Raw genomic sequence first — 24,342 nt, forward strand, 5'->3', positions numbered from 1 at the left:
GGAATTCCCCGGTCCACCAGCTATGTGTTCCTCGGTGGCCACCCTCTCCCGCAGTGGAATTTCCCGCTCTCGCCACCTGCCAATGGGATTTCCCATTGTGTCCACTCCATGCTGCCGGAAAACCCACGACGTGGGTGCGCTACCTGCGGAATGGAGAATCCTGCCAGCGGAGAATCCCGCTCAAAAACGTTCCAACACTCCTACGATAGTATCTCTTAAATGAACAGTCCATTCAGTGCCTTATGACATTCGTAGCTGATGAAGGAGCTGCGCTCCGAAAGCTAGTGATTCCAAATAAACCTGTTGGACTTTAACCTGGTGTTGTAAGACTTCTTAATGTGCCCACCCTAGTCCAACGCCGGCATCTCCACATCATTACGTCATTCGCACCACAAAGGATTACATTCAGGGTGTAAATTACATGTGGGTGTAATTCTGTATGCTGCCGATCTCTGAAACATGCCATAGTCCCCATGGCACAGAGCAGTGAACACCGGGAATGTTCAATTCATTTAAAGGAACTTCTGAATTAGGAAATGAATTGACCCTGTCACAGGGTCACATTGATGAACACCTCTGTTCTTAGAAGAGCCAGAACTGAATGCTATAATGTGCAATGTCTGCACTTTATTTACAATAAATGAAAGAAGTCGCAAAACATCCAAACTCTGTTAACCAGTAACAAAAAGGTAACTACATTGACAAAAATTCTAATAAATTCTAAACGGATATCATACTGTGTTTAATCAACTAGGAACAAAAACAAAATGCTACTTTGCTGGAAATCTGGAATAAGAACATAAAATGCTAGAAATGTTGAGCAGAATCTGTGAAGAGAGAGAGTTAAGCTTTCATCAGAACTGGAAAATGTTAATGATTCAGCAGTTTATAATCAAGTTAGTGAGGTAGTAAGGGGGGGGGGGGGTGGAGTGTGGTTGGGTGGAGTGGGTGCATAGACCAATCTGTGCAGGATTTTCCTTCTTTCCCTCCTCCTCTGCCATTTATACCCCCCTCTCCCCCTCATGAGCATCTAAACCTCCTCTGGACTCATCATTTGTTTCTTTACAAATGTCACTCTCTTTTGTCATGCGCCTTGATCTATTTTGTCATTTAGTCACTTCCAAACTCGACCTTGTCATGGACCCCTCCCCCTTTGCTCTCCAATGTCCCCTGCCCCCCCCCCCCCCCCTCCCACACCGAGCTCTACATTCGCTGTAAAACTGTTAGGTTAATCTTTTGACATCGCCACGTCTGAATAAAAGCCTGAAAGTGTTACCTCCTCTTTCTGTCTCCAACGAGGCTGCCTGACCTGCTGCATATTTCCAACATTATAAGTTATTATTTTTAATAACTATACATCTTGTTTAACTTGTGCGTGAGAAGCAATTGAAGATCCCTGCTTTCAACAATGAGTAGAAATCAAAGTGAATTCACACAGTGAGGATCAGGTGTAAGGTCCCGACCCTGAAACGTTAACTCCGTTTCTGACTCTACAGCTGCTGCCAGACCTGCGATGAATTTCCGGCATTTCCTCTCTTTATTATTGAAGTCTTTCTCTGATGTTTCTCTCTTCCACATCACCAGCCTCACACAGACAGGGTGCGTGATGGGAACGGAGATGGTGCCACATCAGTCTATAATGTTTCTGTTTAATTAGCGTGCAGTTTCAGCACACAACGTATTGCCAAGGCATTTCCTTCGAGCAGCCCCTTGTAATCGAAACACACCATAATTATGTTTTCAAGACAAGTGCGCTCTCTGGGAAATTTAATTCATGTTTCCTTGATGAGCCTGTCCGTGCTCTCCGTCACATTCGTTGGATTTTGTAGTAGGTAGCTTGTAAATTTCACCTGTTTCACACTCTGATCCAAGGAATCCAACCGGTAGGAAATCTCCCAGAGTTGTTTGTTGATTTTTTCTGTTGAGATTAATTTAAATAAAAATGAATTTAGGCCTTAACCGTGGCGCACATTCAGAATTTCCTCTTGGAAATTTGAAGAGTTCTTCCATTTATTTTTTTAAAAATTTAGAGTACCCAATTAGTTATTTTGCAATTAAGTGGCAGTTTAGCGTGGCCAATCCACCTAACCAGCACATTTTTGGATTGTGGGGGTAAAACCCGCGCAGACACGGGGAGAATGTGCAAACTCCTCACGGACACTGACCCAGGGCCGGGATTCGAACCTAGGTCCTCAGCGCCGTAGGCAGCAGTGCTAACCTCTTCTTCCATTCCTTTATGGAGCTCTGCACGCAGTGTAAAGGGCGAATTGGCCAACCATCTGCCAAGACTTTGCATTAATGCTGCTTGATCTTGTTGGATAGAGCGGGCTGGACTCACTCCCCTCCTAAACGTCCTCCTTCCTTGGAAGAAAGTACTGAATGACTTGTTAGATTCTCTCCCCACCACCCCCCCACCCCACCCCACCCCCACCCCACCCTTGCCAACAGCCGAGAGTCAGAACTGAGCATTGTAGAGAATTGCTAACACAAACCCACACTATTCCATCACACTGGGCCACTGAAACTTAAAAAGCTACATGCTGACCCTCATTATGAATATTTTTGTCTGTATCTACCTGCAGAGGCCGCAACATTTTTCATTCAGATGTAAATGCTGACACTATTTCTAATCAGGACACGATGCTGAGGCAAGCATCCTTAGCGATCCACTGTACTAATTAGGCTCCGATGTCAAATGTGCAACTCTCACTGGAGAAGCATATTTTAAGTCTCAGGCTTGGAGTTCACCGTGAGTGCCAACAGCTCCTGTTAGAGCTTGTGGGGGTGTCGTAAATCCAACACTTTCTTCATGTCATTAGCCTATCAGCCTCATGCACGCACCACTCTTCGATAAACCTCACCCACTCAGTTTCCAGAGATTTGACTTCAAATACACATTTAGGAAACTTTTGAAATGGAATCTGCAATATTTTAATGCAAAGCCACCTGTCTCCACTCCAGTAAGGACAACCTCTCTATTTCATGCTGCTGGGAGTCTGCGATCTGTCCGCTGCTCAGGCGCTCGAAAGCCAGCACGCCACAGCCGGAGTGAGTCCGTGCATGCGCGTGGGTTCCCATCTCCGCGCCAGGCCCCAGATAACATGGTGGAGCCCTACAGGGGCCCGCGCAGAGGAACATAGACCCCCCCCACGGAAATAGCCTGCCCGCCGATCGATAGGCCACGATCGCAGGCCAGGTCACCATGGAGGATCCCCCCCCCCCCCCGGGTTGGATCACCCCACAGCCAGAACTCCGAGGTACCGCCGGGTAGGACCATACGTAACCTACGCCAGCAGGACTCGGCCGAACTCAGCAGGCCCTCGGTCCATCGCGGCGCGGAGAATCGCCTCGGGGGCCACTTACAACGGCCCCCGATCGGCGCTGCGGCGATCCCACGGGCGCCCGACCCCTGCGAATCATTCGCCTGGGAAATCGGGAATCCAGCGACATTCATCTGGCCCGAGTGACTGCCCATTTGTATGAACTGAATGTCGCCTCTTCAGCGCTCCTAGCGCCAACGGGGATCACTCCGATTTTCGTGTTGTGAACACTCAGGGCCCGATTCTCCGCCCCCCACGAGGAGAATAGCGGGAGGGCCTTCCCGACATTTTTCCCGCCCTCCCGCTATTCTCCCCCCCCCCCCCCCGCCCAACTCCCGACACGAATCGCTGCCGCCGTTTTTTTACGGCCGGCAGCGATTCACAGCTGTTCGATGGGCCGAAGTCCCAGCTCTTTACGCTGTTTTTACGAACGGCAAACACACCTGGTCTGGCCGTTCGTAAAAACGGCAGGAACAACTCGCTTTTTATAACCAAAGCACCGATTGGCACGGCTGTACCACGGCCGTGCCAAGGGTGCCATGGGCCCGCGATCGGTGGGCACCGATCGCGGGCAGCGGGCCCGATGCCCGCGCACTATTTCTCCTTCCGCCGCCCCGCAGTATCCATTCGCGGGGCGGCTGAGGGGCATCCCGGCCCGCGCATGCGCGGGTTTCGCGCAAATACGCGATGACGTCATCCGCGCATGTGCGGGTTGGAGTCTTCCAATCCGCGCATGCGCGGCTGACGTCATATGACGCGTCAGCCGGCGCTAACTCTGGCAAGCGGGCTTAATGAAATTCGTTAAGCCCGTGATGCCGGAGCTTACGGCGTCGGGCTGCTAGCCCCGACCGGGGACCAGAATCGGTTCCCGGTCGGGAAGGGGCGCGCTGGCGTCAAACCCGCCCGGATTTTACGCCAGCCTTACGATTTCTCCCGTTTTGGGAGAATCGCGCCCTCAGTCTGCGAATGGGGCAATCGCGCTCCACCTGTTCGACTTCACACTATTCACATTCTCCTGACAACTGGCAGCTGTCACTGAGGTGGAGGACATACCAGCTGCAGCCTGATTACAATACTGGTAAGTGGGTGAGCGTCAATCACTCAAAACCAGCTCTGCTGGGTGGGCATGCAGTCTGTCTGCCTGACAAAACTGTTCCAACTGGAACTTGGTCGGGGCAGGAGGCACCAAGGAAGACAGAGGAAACACTTTTGAGATGTCCGTAAAACAATGTTTCGGCCAATTCATGGGAGTCTCTGGCTTGGAGACAGATCAAAATGGAGAAGGTTGATTGGGGAAGGCCCTTGGAGAAACTTCCCCGGAAACACGCAGAGTCGAAATTGAAGCTTTCAGGAGAGCACCAAAATTCCAAACAGCCCTTCAAACACCACCTACCCCGCCTGTGGCAGAACCTTGCAGATCAAGAGCTGGACTCAGCTGCCATCAAACCTGACTGGAGGAAAGCCATCCTTCACCCTCAGGGACTGCCTAAGGAGGAGAAGCGTGAAGGCCACAGTAAAAAAACAAACACAATCCTCCAGAAGTGTCTGAAGTTGGCAAAGAAAGGCGACACACAGCTTTCAATAATGGCCGAAACATCTCCTTTTTGGCACGAGGGTGATATGCTTCTAGGCTGAAAATGGAGTCTCAGGCGGCCGAGGAATCCAATGTGTGACCTGCTGTCTCTGTCATAGTAGGGCGGGCAGTGGCTAAGACGTGCATAAGGTTTGAAGGGAAATGATCAGACAATTGGAACTTACCTGAATAGTAAACAGTGAAGATGCCAATGGCAATGCTGACCAGCACCAGCGTGATTAATACTGCATAGAAAACTTTATCACAGCTCGTGGTGTGGCAGCAAATGCAGCTGCACTCGCATCGATCGCGGGTCTCACGGACTGAACCAACCAGCTGACTGAAGATGGGCTCACGCTGTCTCGGGTCCAGCAAAGGAGCAGTCACCAGCCCGTTTGCCGGGGCCTCCTGAGCAATAAAGATGGTTGAAGGCCTTGAACGGATTTGACCTGCGATGTGAATAAAACAACATTTAAGAGCAGTGATCACTTTTCTCTAAACGTGATGCTTCGATGCGAAATCTGCATGTCGAATGGAATGGTTTCTGACAGACATTTTGGGAGATTTATACAGCTCCTTCAATATTGTAAGCGTGTCCAAGGTGTTGGAATGAAAGGGAATGTTGATCTTTATTAGTTTTAAAAGGTTATTTCATGGCATGTGGGTGTCACTGGCAAGGCCAGCATTCATTGACCATCTCGAGAACTGACTGGCTTTCAGAGGGCAGTTAAGAGTCAACAATGCCGTGGATCTGGAGTCACATGTAGGCCAGGCCAGGTGAGGATGGCAGATTTTCTTCCTTAAAGGGTATAATGAATCAGGTACATTTTTGCATCAATCGATGATAGTTTCATGGTGATTGAGACTAGCTTTCAATTCACAAAGACAGAGGGAATCCTGGGGCCAAGGAAGCTGGAGGCTCCAACACTGAAGTGAAGTGGAGGCAAGATGGGCTGCACAGTTCTCCAGACTCAGCAAAGCAGATAGCACCTGAGCCAAATGGTTGGAGGTTTACGTTCTACACCAGAACATATCATCTAATGTCAGTGCCAAGGAAGGGCGACGATGGCAGAGGTGCTGCCCTTAAGTTGAGGCATTAAACAAGGTTGCATCTGCCTTCTCAGGTGCATCTAAAGCTCCTGTGGCACTATATTGAAGAAAAACTGGGAGGCTACTCAGGTATAATGTTCAGTGCTTTTCTCTCAACTAACATCACTAAAATCAGATAATCTGGTTATTATCACATTGTTGTTTGCGGGACTTTGCGGTGTTTAAATTTGCTTATTTTCTTCATTACAACAGCGACTAAACTTCAAAGATTCTCCATACTTTGGGAACATCCCCGAGTTTGTGAAATTCACTCTACAGAATAAAATGGGGGAGGGGGAAGACATATTTTATATGTTTTCACTTTACCAGCTTAAGCCATTTCAAACGTTTGAATATTTTTAATTAGATCACCCACCCCACCACCACAAAGAGTCTTCTGTGCTCTAGAAAATAAGCTCAGCGTAACTATATCTATACTTGGCAGCACGGTACCACAAGTGGATAGCACTGTGGCTTCACAGCTCCAGGGTCCCAGGTTCGATTCCCCGCTGGGTCACTGTCTGTGCGGAGTTTGCACGTTCTCCCCGTGTCTACGTGGGTTTCCTCCGGGTGCTCCGGTTTCCTCCCACAGTCCAAAGACGTGCAGCTTAGGTGGATTGGCCATGATAAATTGCCCTTAGTGACCTAAAAGGGTAGGAAGCATTTTTGGGTTAGGGCGGATAGGGTGGAAGTGAGGGCCTAAGTGGGTCGGTGCAGACTAGATGGGCCGAATGGCCTCCTTCTGCACTTATGTTCTATGTTCTCTGTATATCCTTTAATACCAGTTATCACTCCAGCAGGTCGTCATTGCACCTTGCCCTTGCTTCCAATATCCAGTCTATAATCTGGTGTTCCAACTGTAATCTTATCAATTGTTTGCACAACTTCGTCATCATTTCCCTACTTTTGTATTCACTGCCACTGAATGTAAAGTCTACACTGCCAGTTACCCTTTTCCCAAAAAAGGTTTCTGTATCCTTTGAACACTTTTTCCACCACTCCATTGAAATTCATATGAAATGTCCAATAATACATTTTGGATATATTTAATTTACCTTTTCCCTCAAACTGTAGTACCTATTTATCTACATTTACCACATATCTGCCCAATCACCTAACCTGTCCATGTCTGCTTGCAATTGCCCTCAAGAGTTTTCATGTGTCACAGCTATATTTTCTTAATCTTACTTCCTGTAGCCATCTACACTTGTTGTCCCTTTAACATGGACCTTAATCTTGGAACCAAATACTTTATGGAGCGCCTTATTTTTTTTTAACAGACAATTTTATTGAGGTATTTTTGGCATTGTAACAGTAACAATATGCATTAGTGTGCAGATACCAATTACAAAAAACATAGTGCAAATAACAGTACCACTCTCGCAGATAGACCCGCCTATTCTTCCCCCTTAATCTACACTATCCTACCCCCTCCCCCCGCCCCTCCTCCACCCCCCCCCCCCCCCCCCGGCCCCACCCCGCCGCTGACGATCAGTTCCCCGCGAAGAAGTCGATGAATGGTTGCCACCTCCGGGCGAACCCCAATAGTGATCCTCGTAAGGCGAACTTGATTTTTTTTCCAAGCCGAGAAAGCTTGCCATGTCCGACAGCCATACTTCGGTCTTTGGGGGCTTTGAGTCCCTCCAGGCCAACAGTATCCGTCGCCGGGCTATCAGGGAAGCAAAGGCCACAACGTCGGCCTCTATCCCCTCCTGTACTCCCGGGTCTTCCGACACCCCAAATATCGCCACCTCTGGACTCATCGCCACCCTTGTTTTCAGTACCCGGGATATGATGTCCGCAAATCCCTGCCAGTGTCCCCTGAGTTTTGGACACGCCCAGAACATGTGGACATGGTTCGCTGGTCCTCCCCCACATATAGCACACTTGTCCTCCAGCCCAAAGAATTTGCTCATCCGGACCACTGTCATGTGGGCCCAGTGAACCACCTTGAACTGAATCAGACCGAGCCTGGAACATGTTGCGGTTGCATTTACCCTCCTCAGAGCGTCTGCCCATACGCCTCCCTCCAACTCCCCACCAAGCTCCTCCTCCCACTTAAGTTTCAGTTCCTCGGTCCCTGTGTCCTCCGCTCCAATAAACTCCTTATAAATATCTGAGACTCTCCCCTCTCCTACCTCACCCCTGGAAATTACCCTGTCCTGGATCCCCCTTGGTGGAAGGCGTGGAAAGGACGGGACCTGTCTACGTACGAAATCCCGCACCTGCATGTACCGAAAGTCATTCCCCCTCGCCAGCCCAAACTTCTCCTCCAGTACCCACATGTTTGCGAAGCTCCCTTCCAGGAACAAGTCGCCCATCCTTCCCACCCCCACCCTCCGCCACACTTGAAACCCGCCATCCATCTTCCCAGGGACAAATCGGTGGTTGTCAAATATTGGGGACCAGACCGACGCTCCCACTTCCGCCGCATGCTTCCTCCATTGGCCCCAAATCCGCAAAGCCGCCACCACTATAGGGCTGGTGGAGTACCTGGCCGGCGGGAGCGGCAGGGGAGCCATGACCAGGGCTGCCAAACTGGTGCCCCTGCACGAAGCAGCCTCCACCCGCTCCCAAACCGACCCCGTACCCACCATCCATTTCCTTATCATGGCTATGTTAGCCGCCCAGTAGTAGTTGCTGAGGTTCGACAACGCCAGCCCCCCCTCGCTACGGTTCCGTTCCAGCATCCCCCTCTTTAACCGCGGGGACTTCCCCGCATGGAGCGCCTTATTATAGAGACATTGATTGAAATGAAAACGTGTCTAATACACAGACTGTGAACACAGCAGTTACCTGAATAAGACTTAGTGACCTCAAGGTTGGAGGTGGTGCGATGTAAGTCATTAATAGACTCCACAACATGAAGTTCAATTTCTTGCAGGTCACCGTCGCTCTGCATTGAGGATGGAACTGAATGGAAGGTGCCACTTTCAATATCTACACTAAAACAAGAACAAAAGCACCATCACTATTTACAATGACGTTAAAGCAAAGGTGAAAGCTGCTTAAACACCAGAGAGTCTTTACAGGCTAAGAGTTTATTTGTATGAGGGCAGTGCTTGATCCAAGTGATCGAGAGGCAGCTGTGTGACCAGCAGACGGGAGTAGATAAAGCAGCTCTCTGACATTTTGGAGTGACAGCTCTCCAAGTTGCCACTTGATAATCTAGTAATAGTCATTCTGGCCTCCAGTGAATTGTGCTCTTTGCAACAATCCAAGACCATCATCATGTACTGTAACTGGTCACAAATGGCCCTGTACACATGAATCCAGATAGTCAGCAGGAGGTGGGCAGGATGTTAGGTGGAGGGATAAGGGAAGTAGGAAAGATCTTCGGTGGGGAAGAAAGGAAATCTCTGATTCCATTGTTTTTAGCATTAATTTCCTCTTTCCCCACCATTGGTGACTGTACCCACCTGGAAGCCTTTTTTCGGGGAGGTCGGACCGGCTCGGGCAGCAGGCGGGTGCGAGGGCAGAGGTTGTTAATCTTCGCCTCGCTGATTGCCCGGAGGTGGGTCCTGTTGGGGTGGAGGTTAGCTTCTCCATCCTGTGGCACGGCTTGGCGGGGGTGGGGGGGGGACGTACTTGAATTGCTTTGACTCTTGGGAAGGTGAAGTCTCAGCTGAAGAGGATGAAGGAAGGGTTTCACAATTCATGGGGGCTGTTTATTATGCTACTTCCGAGAATTGGTTGCCATTGAACATTGGGGGGGGGGGGGGGGGGGGGGGGGGGGGGGCGGGGACGGTCGGCGGAATTGCTGTCTTTGGTTACACAGTTTATGGATTGATTGTTATTTTGTGTTTTTTACTGGAATGTACAAGTGGATGTTTTGGTCTGAATATTGAGCGGGCGGTGGTTTGTGTGTGGGGATTGCTATTGTATATGTTTTTTTTTCTATGGTTGTTTATTGATGAGAATGTGGAGAATAAAAAAATTTAAAAACAAAAGAATTGAAAAATACCTTTTCATTTGCTTTCTTAATTTGTACGGCTCCATATTCTCCCCAGCAGCTGCTGGGTGGGAGGTGATGCTTATTGATTGTTAAAGTTCTTTATGTTAACACTTTTATGAGGAAGTGAAGTCTAGAGTTCTACAGTTTTTAAGAATATTTTTGAATGGGGCAGCACGGTGGCGCAGTGGGTTAGCCATGATGTGGAGATGCCGGTGTTGGACTGGGGTGAGAACAGTAAGAAGTCTTACAACACCAGGTTAAAGTCCAACAGGTTTGTTTCAAACGCGAGCTTTCGGAGCACTGCTCCTTCCTCATTCACCTGAGGAAGGAGCTGCGCTCCAAAAGCTTGTGTTTGAAACAAACCTGTTTGACTTTAACCTGGTGTTGTAAGACTTCTTACTGTTCTCACCCCAGTCCAACGCCAGCATCTCCACTTCATGGCTACCATCGACACCGCAAACTGCCGGCTCAAAGTGGAGAGGATCTCCAGGAAGATCGCGCATATAGACACTGACATTGAATTTCTACAAAGATGCAAAAAAGCAGACAAGATCCCGAAAGGGCTACAGATCACAAACCCACTCAAGTCGACCTACAACACAGACTACGCTGAAAGACTCTGCCGCCGCACCTCTGCCACACTCCTCAAACACCTCGTACACCAGCTCTACAGCAGTCGACGCAACCTGGAAACCAAGATAGAGGCCATATTCTCAACTTGCACTCAGGACACAGCAGACCAGCCATGTAACACTGCCAAACAGATGAGACAATGATACTATGCCACCTATATGCACACCAAGAACAGGAAGCTTGAGAAACTCAGCATCACCAGCAGCAGCAACCAAGCTTCCCCTGGTACCACAGTACAAAACAATACAGGGAAATCTATTGTCAACTTGTCGGACTACACTCTTCAACCAGACGAAATCGAAGTCCTCAGCAGAGGGCTCAATTTCTGCACCACCACCAAAATGGACCCCATCAGTCTCGCGGCAGACACAGAGGAATTCATCAGGCGAATGAGGCTCCGGGAATTCTTCCACAGACCCCAAGAGGCCAACAGCGAACCCAAGGAGACGACCAATGAACCGGAACAGCAGACCGCGAGATCTGCAGTGCAGCAACTGAAAAGGAAAGAGTCGAATTGGACCCCTCAGGAAGGCCGCTGCCCGAGACTCGACATGTATGCTCAAGCCGTCAGGAGTCGTATCAATGCCAGATTCATCAGTCGCATTCACAAGGCAGCCCCGAACGTCACCCAAGCACAACGCAACGTCATCCACGCTCTCAAGACCAACCGCAACATCATCATCAAACCAGCAGACAAAGGAGGGGCCACCGTCATACTGAACAGAACGGACTACTGCAAAGAAGTATACCGACAACTCAACAACCAGGATAGTTAGAATATAGAACATAGAACGATACAGCGCTGTACAGGCCCTTCGGCCCACGATGTTGCACCGACATGGGAAGTCAAAAACTAAAGGCCATCTAACCTACACTATGCCATTATCATCCATATGCTTATCCAATAAACTTTTAAATGCCCTCAATGTTGGCGAGTTCACTACTGTTGCAGGTAGGGCTTTCCACGGCCTCACCACTCTTTGCGTAAAAAACCTACCTCTGACCTCTGTCCTATATCTATTACCCCTCAATTTAAGGCTATGTCCCCTCGTGCTAGCCACCTCCATCCGCGGGAGAAGGCTCTCACTCTCCACCCTATCTAACCCTCTGATCATTTTGTATGCCTCTATTAAGTCACCTCTTAACCTTCTTCTCTCTAACGAAAACAACCTTAAGTCCATCAGCCTTTCCTCATAAGATTTTCCCTCCATACCAGGCAACATCCTGGTAAATCTCCTCTGCACCCGTTCCAAAGCTTCCACGTCCTTCCTATAATGAGGCGACCAGAACTGTACGCAATACTCCAAATGCGGCCGTACCAGAGTTTTGTACAGCTGCAACATGACCTCATGGCTCCGGAACTCAATCCCTCTACCAAGAAAGGCCAACACACCATAGGCCTTCTTTACAACCCTATCAACCTGGGTGGCAACTTTCAAGGATCTATGTGCATGGACACCGAGATCCCTCTGCTCATCCACACTACCAAGAATTTTACCATTAGCCAAATATTCCGCATTCCTGTTATTCTTTCCAAAGTGAATCACCTCACACTTCTCCACATTAAACTCCATTTGCCACCTCTCAGCCCAGCTCTGCAACTTATCTATGTCCCTCTGTAACCTGCAACATCCTTCCACACTGTCTACAACTCCACCGACTTTAGTGTCGTCTGCAAATTTACTCACCCAACCTTCTGCGCCCTCCTCGAGGTCATTTATAAAAATGACAAACAGCAACGGCCCCAGAACAGATCCTTGTGGTACGCCACTCGTAACTGAACTCCATTCTGAAGATTTCCCATCAACCACCACCCTCTGTCTTCTTTCAACTAGCCAATTTCTGATCCACATCTCTAAATCACCCTCAATCCCCAGCCTCCGTATTTTCTGCAATAGCCGACCGTGGGGAACCTTATCAAACGCTTTACTGAAATTCATATACACCACATCAACTGCTCTACCCTCGTCTACTTGTTCAGTCACCTTCTCAAAGAACTCGATAAGGTTTGTGAGGCATGACCTACCCTTCACAAAACCATGCTGACTATCCCTAATCATATTATTCCTATCCAGATGATTATAAATCGTATCTCTTATAATCCTCTCCAAAACTTTACCCACAACAGATGTGAGGCTCACCGGCCTATAGTTACCGGGGTTATCTCTACTCCCCTTCTTGAACAAAGGGACCACATTTGCTATCCTCCAGTCCTCTGGCACTATTCCTGTAGCCAATGATGACATAAAAATCAAAGCCAAAGGCTCAGCAATCTCTTCCCTGGCTTCCCAGAGAATCCTAGGATAAATCCCATCAGGCCCCGGGGACTTATCTATTTTCACCTTGTCCAGAATTGGCAACACTTCTTCCCTACGCACCTCAATGCCATCTATTCTCATAGCCTGGGTCTCAGCATTCTCCTCCACAACATTATCTTTTTCCTGAGTGAATACTGATGAAAAGTATTTATCTAGTATTTCGCTTATCTCCTCAGCCTCCACACACAACTTCCCACCACTGTCCTTGACTGGCCCTACTCTTACCCTCGTCATTCTTTTATTCCTGACATACCTATAGAAAGCTTTTGGGTTTTCCTTGATCCTACCTGCCAAAGACTTCTCATGTCCCCTCCTTGCTCGTCTCAGCTCTCTCTTTAGATCCTTCCTCGCTTCCTTGTAACCATCAAGTGCCCCAACTGAAACTTCACGCCTCATCTTCACATAGGCCTCCTCCTTCTTCTTAACAAGAGATTCCACTTCTTTGGTAAACCACGGTTCCCTCGCTCGACCCCTTCCTCCCTGCCTGACTGGTACGTACTTATCAAGAACACGCAATAGCTGTTCCTTGAACAAGCTCCACATATCCAGTGTGCCTAACCCTTGCAGCCTACTTCTCCAACCTACACATCCTAAGTCATGTCTAATGGCATCATAATTGCCCTTCCCCCAGCTATAACTCTTGCCCTGCGGGGTATACTTATCCCTTTCCATCACTAACGTAAAGGTCACCGAATTGTGGTCACTGTCTCCAAAGTGCTCACCTACCTCCAGATCTAACACCTGGCCTGGTTCATTACCCAAAACCAAATCCAATGTGGCCTCGCCTCTTGTTGGCCTGTCAACATATTGTGTCAGGAAACCCTCCTGCACACATTGTACAAAGAACGACCCATCTAATGTACTCGAACTATATCTTTTCCAGTCAATATTTGGAAAGTTAAAGTCTCCCATAACAACTACCCTGTTACTTTCGCTCTTTTCCAGAATCATCTTCGCCATCCTTTCCTCTACATCCCTAGAACTATTAGGTGGCCTACAGAAAACTCCCAACAGGGTGACCTCTCCTTTCCTGTTTCTAACCTCAGCCCATACTACCTCGGAAGAAGAGTCCCCATCTAGCATCCTTTCCGCCACCGTAATACTGTCCTTGACTAGCAGCGCCACACCTCCCCCTCTTTTGCCCCTTCTCTGAGCTTACTAAAACACCTAAACCCCGGAACCTGCAACAACCATTCCTGTCCCTGCTCTATCCATGTCTCTGAAATGGCCACAACATCGAAGTCCCAGGTACCAACCCATGCTGCCAGTTCCCCTACCTTATTTCGTATACTCCTGGCATTGAAGTAGACACACTTCAAAGCACCTACCTGAACACTGGCACCCTCCTGCGAAGTCAAATCTGTGCTCCTGACCTCTATACTCTCAATCTCCCGTACCCCAAAACTACAATCCAGGTTCCCATGCCCCTGCTGAATTAGTTTAAACTAGTTTTAAAAAATTAGTTAAAGAGCACTAACAAATCTCCTCCCCAGGATATTGGTGCCCCTCAGGTTCAGATGTAGACCATCCTGTCTATAGAGGTCCCACCTTCCCCAGAAAGAGCCCCAGTTATCCAGAAATCTGAATCCCTCCCGCCTGCACCATCCCTGTAGCCACGTGTTTAATTGCTCTCTCTCCCTATTCCTCGTCTCACTATCACGTGGCACGGGCAACAATCCAGAGATAACAACTCTGTTTGTTCTCGCTCTGAGCTTCCATCCTAGCTCCCTAAAGGCCTGCCTGACATCCTTGTCCCCTTTCCTACCTATGTCGTTAGTGCCAATGTGGACAACGACTTGGGGCTGCTCCCCCTCCCCCTTAAGGACCCGGAAAACACGATCCGAGACATCACGTACCCTTGCACTTGGGAGGCAACATACCAAATGTGAGTCTCTCTCGCTCCCACAAAATCTCCTATCTGTGCCCCTGACTATTGAGTCCCCAATTACTAATGCTCTGCTCCTATCCCCCCTTCCCTTCTGAGCAACAGGGACAGACTCCGTGCCAGAGGCTCGTACCCCATGGCTTACCCCTGGTAAGTCATCCCCCCCACAAGTATCCAAAACGGTATACTTGTTACTCAGGGGAACGACCGCAGGTGGTCCCTGCACTTACTGCTTCTTCCCAGTCCCTCTTACAGTTACCCATCTATCTCCAGTCTTTGGTGTAACTACTTCCCTGAAGCTCCTATCTATGACCCTCTGCCTCCCGAATGATCCGAAGTTCATCCAACTCCAGCTCCAGTCCCCTAACTCGGTCTTGGAGGAGCTGGAGATGGCTGCACTTCCTGCAGGTAAAATCAGCAGGGACACTAACGGCATCCCTCACCTCAAACATCTTGCAGGAGGAACATTGAACTGCCTTCCCTGCCATCCCTCTAAGTTCCAACCAAGTTCTGGTAAACAAATATAAATAAATAAAAAATAATAATATAATATAGCATTTACCTGCTCACACCAATGGGTCTTATTATTAGGTTAGAGGAGGAGGGCGGGTGGGAGACACTATACGTGTAGTGTCTCGGGTTTCCTCTCCACCAGAATTTATTGGCTAGGGGAAAAAAAAACCTTCCCAGAAGTCCGCGGGTCGTACTTCCGGTTCCCGCCTTATATTATCTTCGCTCTCACTGGTACCCCGCCGCTCTCCCCTCGCTCTTTCACTGACTCTCCGCCGCTCTCCTCGTGCTCTTTCACTGACTCTCCTTGCTCTCCTTGCTCTCTTTCACCGTGTCCCCGCCGCTCTCCTCGTGCTCTTTTATCCTGTGTCCCCGCTGCACTCCTCACTCTCACTGTGTCCTCGCCGCTCTCAATGTGTCCCCGCCGCACTCCTCGCTCTCACTGTGTCCCCGCCGCACTCCTCGCTCTCACTGTGTCCCCGCCGCTCTCCTCGCTCTCACTGTGTCCCGCCGCTCTCCTCGCGCTCTTTTATCCTGTGTCCCCGCCGCACTCCTCGCTCTCAATGTGTCCCCGCCGCACTCCTCGCTCTCAATGTGTCCCCGCCTCACTCCTCGCTCTCACTGTGTCCCCGCCGCACTCCTCGCTCTCACTGTGTCCCGCCGCTCTCCTCCCGCTCTTTCATTGACTCTCCGCCGCTCTCCTCGCTCTCAATGTGAAGTTACCCGCAGATCCAACCAAGGAACACATCCGCCAACTCAACAGACTGATCAAGACCTTGGAAAGATTCACCTGAGGAAGGAGCAGTGCTCCGAAAGCTCGTGTTTGAAACGTGATGTTGTAAGACTTCTTGCAGTGGGTTAGCACTGCGGCCTCACGGCGCCGAAGTCCCAGGTTCAATCCCGGCTCTGGGTCACTGTCCGTGTGTAGTTTGCACATTCTCCCCGGGTTTGCGTGGGTTTTGCTCCCACAACCCAAAAATGTGCAAGCTTGGTGGTTTGGACATGCTAAATTGCCCCTTAATTGGTAAAATGAATTGGGTACTCTAAATTTATAAAAAAAACAATGTTTTTGAACATTGAAGCCCACATCTTTCATCAAAAAGGTCACGTGTCTTACAATGTTATTTCTAACGCTGAACAGAAGTTCAATAAGGCTGCCCTTAAGGTTACTCAACCAGTTAAAGTAATGAACAGTGAAAACCATCATGAACAGTCCAGGTTACGTTCGCATTCGAGTTTTCTAACAATGGATTTGGGAGAGGGGGGGGGAGGGCAAGAAAAAGGGGGTGGTAAACCACTGCAGGACTTCTTCAGGGTTGTGTCTTTGGACCGAAAGCCTTCAGCACGATGGCACAATGGTTAGCACTGCTGCCTTGCAGCACCAGGAACCCGGGTTCAACTCCGGCCTTGGGTAACTGTGTGGAGTTTGCTCGTTCTCCCTGTGTCTGCATGGCTTTGATATTCGCCTCTGAAAGACACAGTTTTGTGCTTTGCTGAACCAGGAAGAGACTTTTTTCCAGATTTGGTCACATGAGCGGTATTATGTGGCAACTATTAACTGGATTTGACCTATAGAGTTATTAAAATTGAATGTTTCAGGTCCCAGGTTCGATCCCGGCTCTGGGTCACTGTCCGTGTGGAGTGTGCACATTCTCCCCGTGTTTGCGTGGGTTTCGCCCCCACAACCCAAAGATGTGCAGGGGAGGTCAATTGGTCACAGTAAATTTCCCCCGTAATTGGAAAAAATGAATTTTGTACTCTAAATTTTTTATTTTTTATTTTTTTTATTTATTTTTAAAAAAAATTTAGATTAGCCAATTATTTTTTCCAATTAAGGGGCAATTTAGCGTGGCCAATCCACCTACTCTGCACATTTTTGGGTTGTGGGGGCGAAACCCACGCAGACACGGGGAGAATGTGCAAACTCCACACGGACAGTGACCCAGAGCCGGGATCGAACCTGGGACCTCAGCGCCGTGAGGCGGTTGTGCTAACCATTAAGCCACCGTGCTGCCCTTGTACTCTAAATTTAAAAAAAAAAATTAAAACTGAATGTTGCTTGTGAAAAGGGGCGTCTCAAGTATGTTCAGGCAATGTGGGTATATTTTGGGAACTAGAGATAACTTCAGATAGCACGGTGTGTTTAGTTATTAACATATTTAAGTGTCATAGTGTATTTAGTCTTTTGTTCTGTGTTTTTTCCTTTTCTTTTACTTTAATAAATATTCTTTGTGAATTGTTTACGCGACAACCTGACTGGTTCCTCACTGGGATGTACATAGTTCCTCACATTATTCCAGACAAAAATAAACCACAAAGAACCAGTTTTTCAAGTTATCCTTCGGGGTTTAGACACACCCAGATGAAATCAGCGGGGTTCTTAACACTTGGCTTTCAGGAACATGATAGAGGGCTTTGAAATTATTAGTGTGTTGAACAGGGCAGAAGTGAAGAAATTGCCCCCACTTGGGGTTGGTTTAGCACACTGGGCTAAATTGCTGGCTTTTAAAGCAGACCAAGCAGGCCAGCAGCACGGTTCGATTCCCGTACCAGCCTCCCCGGACAGGCGCCTGAATGTGGCGACTAGGGGCTTTTTACAGTAACTTCATTGAAGCCTACTCGTGACAATAAGCGATTTTCATTTGTGGGAGAATCCGAAACCAAGACGCAAGGCAGCCAAAAATAAATCCATCCTAATTAGGACATTAAAATATTTGTTTCTTGGGGTCAGTTTGCGGGATTGAAGTAGCTGGGAGCGAAGTATAGGCTGGAGCAGGGGGAAATATTTAGATACACGCAGGTTCAAGACTTTGCCAGAAAGGAGATACAGAGCTAACCAGTAGAGCCAGCTTCCACATTGTTAGAGGAGGTGCTGACGACAGGAGGACTGCAGAAGGGGGTAGTATCGGCGGTTTACGGGGCTATTTTGGAGGAGAAGGCGCCGCTGGAAGGGATCAAGGCAAAGTGGGAGGAAGAGTTGGGAGAGGGTATGAAGGAGGGGTTCCGGTGTGAGGTGCTCCGGAGTGTGAACGCCTCCACCTTGTGTGCGAGGTTGGGGCTGAGGGGGTAGAAAATGTGTGTGAATGAGGCGGGGGGGGGGGGGGGGGGGGGTGGAGGCAATCCACGTTCATATGTTTTGGTCCTGTCCAAAGCTGGAAGATTACTGGAAGGAGGTTTTTAGGGTGATCTCTAAAGTGGTGCACGTGAAACTGGAACCGGGTCGTCGGGAGGCCATATTCGGGGTGTCGGACCAGCCGGGGTTGGAAACGGATGCGTAGGCAGACGTTGATCGGCCGAAGGCGGATCCTGTTAGGGTGGAAATCAACCTCTCCACCCTGTGCCCTGGCATTGGGGGGGGGGGGGGGGGGGGGGAACCTGCTGGAATTCTTGATGCTTGAAAAGTCAAATTTGGACTGAGGGGAAGGATGGAGGGGTTTTACAATTCATGGGCTTTATTCATTATGCACTTTTGAGAGTTGGATCACCAAACATTAGGGGGAGGGGTTGCTGTATGTGTCAATGATGACTAAGGGTGATTCCTGATTCCTTTGTCATTTGTTTATGTTAACATGCGGGCTAATGTGTGGGGTTTGGTTGGAGGATGGGATCGTTGTTATTGATCTGGGGATTGACATTGCATTTTTTACTGATTATTGTTGGGTGTAAATTTGGAAGAAAGTGTGAAAAAGGAGAATTAAAATATTTAAATAAATAAATAAATCTATCCAGGAAATAAAGAGGATTGTTATTATTTTGTGTGATTAGAAACTGGAATGAACTCCAACAGGAAGTCAACGAGGCAAGTAGATGAGTACATGAAAGGTAAAGAATTGAAAATAAACTGAAAGGCTGGGATAAGGCTTGTGGAATATAAACACCACCACAGACTAATTGGGTCAAATGACCAGTGTTTACACTGTATATTTTATGTAATGCGCAGTGGAATTCTCATTATAGTCAATCAGTATTTTCCCCAATTTCCAAATAAAATGTGAAAAAGCTTTATTTTTCAAAGCATTGGTTACATATGTAAGAGAATACGAGGTGTAGATTGCAATGCTGAAAAGCAATGATTAAATCAGTGCTAAATTAGTGGTAACAAATACTGTGTTTTGAATTCCTGTTTCCCCCCATCTCCCTTTGACCTATGATTGGGTACAATTTCACAGCTGCTGGCCCTTCTTCTATAACTCACACAGACCGCCAATCGTGACGAGTGAGTCCAGACTGTCAGTGGGAAGTAACACAGTTGAGTCTATATGTCTCATTTGACTACCGTATCTTCCAGCATGGCTCGCTGGTTTGCAATGGGCTACCTTCGGTGCTGATTTCTTTCCCCCCTAGTCCAGGGGCACGGTGATGAATTGTATGGCTGCTATCAGTCATGTTCTGATTAGTTAACTCACTTCGCAGCTATGTTCCACACTGGACAGTGCACTTACCGACTAAGCCATAGAGGAATTCAGCAATCGGGAGTACATTCCGCAGCTAAAAGCTATATTCCATCAAGTGCCAAATGCTTCGCTACATGGGAAGATCCCAGCCACACACTGATAACTTGCATTTCCATAGCACCTCAAAAAATATGAAACAGATAGGGGTGAGGTGTCGTCAGCTGACAGGAAACTGACGCTGTGTATCCAGATGGTGTGCCGAGTGGTACCATATTGGTGAGAATTACAAGAGAACCAATGGTGAATTTTTGGAGGACACCATGCTAACCGCGGGAATGGGAAGAAAAACCATTGCAGCACGGTAGCATTGTGGACACCACAATGGCTTCACAGCTCCAGGGTCCCAGGTTCGATTCCGGCTTGGGTCACTGTCTGTGCGGAGTCTGCACATCCTCCCCGTGTATGCGTGGGTTTCCCCCGGGTGCTCCGGTTTCCTCCCACAGTCCAAAGATGTGCAGGTTAGGTGGATTGGCCATGATAAATTGCCCTTAGTGTTGGGTGGGGTTACTGGGTTATTGGGATAGGGGGAGGTGTTGACCTTGGGTAGGGTGCTCTTTCCAAGAGCTGGTGCAGACTCGATGGGCCGAATGGCCTCCTTCTGCACTGTAAATTCTATGATAATCTATGATTCTCTGGCTACAGCAGAATAGTTATGGCGGCAAGAAGGGGAATGCATTCCCACACATCTGGAATATGGCGGAGAGGCTTTGGAGGTACATATGGTCGAGGCTTTGGAGGTACATATGGTCGAGGCTCAAGAAGGATGGCCCTCCTCGCTGCCACACATAATCCCCACCCCACCCACTTTGGTCCTGTTGACGAGTGAGAACTCTTAGTCACCTGGTGATCTTCCACCTCAGTTCTCTGATCTTATCTATTCCTAATATTGGCAGCTGAATTCATTATATTTTTAAAAAATCTTGATTCTGGGGCAGCACGGTGGTGCAGTGGCTAGTGCTGCGCTGCCTCATAGCGCCGAGGTCACAGATTCGCTCTCGGTTCTGGGTCACTGTCCGTGTGGAGTTTTTTAATGATCTAAAGGTGCTCCAGATGATATGTCTGAGAACTAAGCATCATGTAGGCTATTTTATTCTACTCAACAGATTCATCTTTTAAATTCCATTTTACAGGACCAAGTACCCGGGTTCAATCCCAGCCCTGGGTCACTGTCAATGTGGAGTTTGCACATTTTCCCCCTGTCTATGTGGGTCTTACCCACCCAACCCTAAAAGATGTGCAGGATAGGTAAATTGGCCACACTAAATTGCCCCTTAATTTGGGTGGGGTTGGGGGGGGGGGGGGGAGAGAGAGAGAGAGAGAGAGAGAGAACTGGATACTTTTTTTTAAAAATTCCGTGTCTTTTTTAAAAATCGTCAAGGTGGGGGCTATCAACATTGGAAAATGGAAACATTTCATGTTTTGGCATGACGGTATGTGTAGTGTCAGCAAGAACGGGTTCCAGTTCAGGGGCAGAGTAAAGTTAACACCACTTTCACTCCATCAAAACATACTTCTAACCCCTACCTCAGAAGAGGATCTTTTACTGTACCAGAGGTAATAATGTCGTTCCTTGCACACGCAATGAAGTGAAGATAAATTTAGGATGTAAACCTAGAAGTATTCCTTTATCCAGAGGAAGCTATAATTGGGTTGGCAGAACATAACTTAAGACCAACATTCTGAAATTCAGAAGCTGGAATCGAAAGTTGCAGGATTGTTTCTCTGTTTGAATGAACCCTTATATAGGATACATTTAGTCTGCTATCACAAAACCAGTTATCTCATTTGAGGTAGAACCACTCCTTCCGTTAGCTTAGAGATGGCCTCGGAGGAGGTAGTCTCCCTGGCAATCAAAACAGCCAGGTTGACTGATCTACGCAGCGGCAAGTGCTCACTGGTTCCCACACTATTTAGCACTCAATGTGCAAAATTAATATGCTCCGAATCAGTCCATCCATTTTATGCAGAACTGTGTTCTTTAGGGGCTGCACTGTGGCACAGTGGTTAGCACTGCCTCACTGCCAGAGACCTGGGTTTAATTCTGGCCATGGGTGACTGTGTGGAGTTTGCACCTTCTCCCAGTGAATGCACGGGTTGCCTCCGGGTGCTCTTGTTTCCTCCCAGTCCAAAGATGTGCAGGTTAGGTGAAATGGTCATGATAAATTTCCCTTAAGTGTCCAAAAATGTGCAGGTTAGGTGGGGTTACGGGTTTGTGGGAATAGAGTGGGGGGCTGGGTCTAGGTAGGATGCTCTTTCAGTGGGTCAGTGCAGACTCGACATACCGAATGGCCTCCTTCTGCACTGCAGGAATTCTGTGGATCAGGACACACGACAACGCAGAATTGCCGAGCAGAAACTTATAGCCAAGTTCCACACCCATGAGTACAGCCTGAACTGGAACCTTGGATTCATGTCACATTACATTCACCCCCCCACCATCTGGCCTGGGCTTGCGAAACCCTACCAACTGTCCTGGCTTGAGACAATTCACACCTCTTTAACCTGGGGTTACCCCTACCTCTGGCTCTGTAAAGACTTAATTACCTGCAAATGCTCCCATTCTAAGCATTGTCTGGCATCTTTGACTTTGTCTATATATATGTTTCTGGAACATACCTCTTCATTCACGAGGAAGGAGCAGTGCTCCGAAAGCTAGTGATTTGAAACAAACCTGTTGGGTTTAACCTGGTGTTGTAAGACTTCTTACTGTGCTCACCCCAGTCCAACGCCGGCATCTCCACATCATGGAATACTATGGTTTCTACACGCCTGAGACAGACACGGGTTGAATAAATGAAATGAAGCAAAATGTAAATGGAACCATGCTGGGACTTGGGAAGTAGAATATAAACCCTCAGGGAAAATTAAATAACTGCGTCCAAACACCTTTAAAATTGGAAGATAATCCTAAAGCACTTTACAAAATAATGATTCGACGGAAAGTGACAATGAGACAAAGGAGGAAGGAAAGATTTGAAGCTTGGTCGAAGGGGTTCCCTGATAAAGATATTAAAGAACTATCCAAGTATACTGAAATATTGATCCACAGTATTAGCATCACATACTTCTATTTGATTCAAGTTAAAGTACATTCATTTGTGGGACTTCAAACCTTCGAGCACAAGGGTAAAAAGTATTTAAAGTTTTGGATTTTCTCCTCCTGGTTTATCCCAGGAGCAGAGTTTCAATGGTGCCGCGCTCCTTCACTACTTTGCTCATTGTCCTTTGTAACACGTTGTTACAGAATGACCAGCTTTTATCCAATGGTCAATGGATACATTTGGTTTTTGAACACAGCAGATTAGGACCCTTTTAAAAATGTCCGCTCCCCCTAAAGACACCATTTACATGTGCTGGCGTACCGATGATACATATGCAAACTGTTTAATTGGTGCGGCTGCTGCATCAATTGCAAAATCTAAATACCCGAGAAACTAATCTTGCAAACCCTATTTTGAAATTCAAACTCGTTTACCTGGATGAAGCGCCAGGATAACGCTATTCTCATCACCAGCGATCAGAGACAGCCTTCCTCCCCCACCTCATCCACAGAACAGTCCCGAAGCTCTAACAGGGGGAGACACACACCAAACCCATCGAATGAAGCTCGCCAGGTCTTTTCAGAGCTGAATGGGCTTTTTCCCCTCTCCTGTGACAACGGCTTACTGTCAGCAATCGCTTTCACTTCAAAAATTCTCTTCTAAAATAGGAGTGATCCGAGGATAACTAGTTAAAAATAACCCCTTAGTTTACATTGAAGGCACTTCAGATAATGGTGCAGCTGTGAATAGAGGGGATTGAGACAGTGAGACAGCTGCCAGTCCTGCCAAGAACAAAGTAGCAGCCAAGTCATCAAGAGGAATCCAAGGGAGTTGAGTGGAAATCATAAATAGCAAGAGCAGCCATTTAAAACCTCCAAATCAGAAGGGAAGTTGATTTACAGTTTAAAAAAAGTACAGGGCGACAGGAAGAGGGGAGCGAGTGGGAACTGAATGGGCCTTTGAAACAGCAGGCACAGCTGCTGAATGAGCTGAATTCCTGCTCTTTTTACTATGATCGGATCACTGGTCGACTGCACAATGATTTTGATTTGTAGCTACAATTTTCTAATTGGCTTTTGGCAACACTTGCACACATTTTTAATAATAATAAATCGCTTATTGTCACAAGTAGGCTTCAATGGAAGTTGCTGTGAAAAGCACCTAGTCGCTACATTCCGGCGCCTGTTTGGGGAGGCCGGTACGGGAATTGATCCCACGCTGCTGGCCTTGTTCTGCATTACAGACCATAAACCAGACCCTGAATTTTTGAATAACTTGTGTCAAAAATTAATCAACTCAAAAGATTGTCTCAAGTCAGTTTAGGTCTACTGGCTTCAACTGCACACGGGTGCAGTCTTCTACCTGCCAGCTGAGTTACAGAAGTTCATTTTTTAATACTGTGGGAAAACTGCACATACACTCATCTATATACTGCCATTGCAATGTTGTGCTTTCTCTGCCAATACTTCACCATTTCACTTTGCTGATCAAAGTGGAAGAGCAGCAACTCCAACTTGAAGGGATGCAGAATTTTTTTTTTTTTTTTAATTTAGAATATCCAATT

General features: G+C 47.9%; 1 protein-coding gene across 11 annotated transcripts; it reads right to left on the reverse strand.

Annotated features, from left to right (window-relative positions):
* Nucleotides 1–598: 598 nt before the first annotated feature.
* Nucleotides 599–23,559, reverse strand: LOC119973865. 11 transcript variants are annotated; one of them, XM_038812363.1, is made up of 7 exons: nt 23,213–23,559; nt 22,409–22,506; nt 8,779–8,922; nt 5,079–5,342; nt 2,166–2,361; nt 1,851–1,918; nt 599–827 (listed from the first exon to the last, which is right to left on the reverse strand). In XM_038812363.1, the coding sequence occupies exons 2-7, from the start codon at nt 22,470–22,472 to the stop codon at nt 808–810; spliced, it is 756 nt and encodes a 251-aa protein (XP_038668291.1). In that variant the 5' UTR covers nt 22,473–22,506; nt 23,213–23,559; the 3' UTR covers nt 599–807. The 11 variants fall into 11 exon arrangements, 10 of the variants coding, with proteins under 10 accessions (XP_038668291.1, XP_038668297.1, XP_038668299.1 ...); XM_038812369.1 differs by having other exon boundaries at nt 2,219–2,361; nt 23,213–23,546; XM_038812371.1 differs by lacking the exon at nt 2,166–2,361 and having other exon boundaries at nt 23,213–23,532.
* Nucleotides 23,560–24,342: the final 783 nt, after the last annotated feature.

Source organism: Scyliorhinus canicula, chromosome 11, assembly GCF_902713615.1.
Source record: "Scyliorhinus canicula chromosome 11, sScyCan1.1, whole genome shotgun sequence".
NCBI classification, from domain to species: Eukaryota; Metazoa; Chordata; class Chondrichthyes; order Carcharhiniformes; family Scyliorhinidae; genus Scyliorhinus; species Scyliorhinus canicula.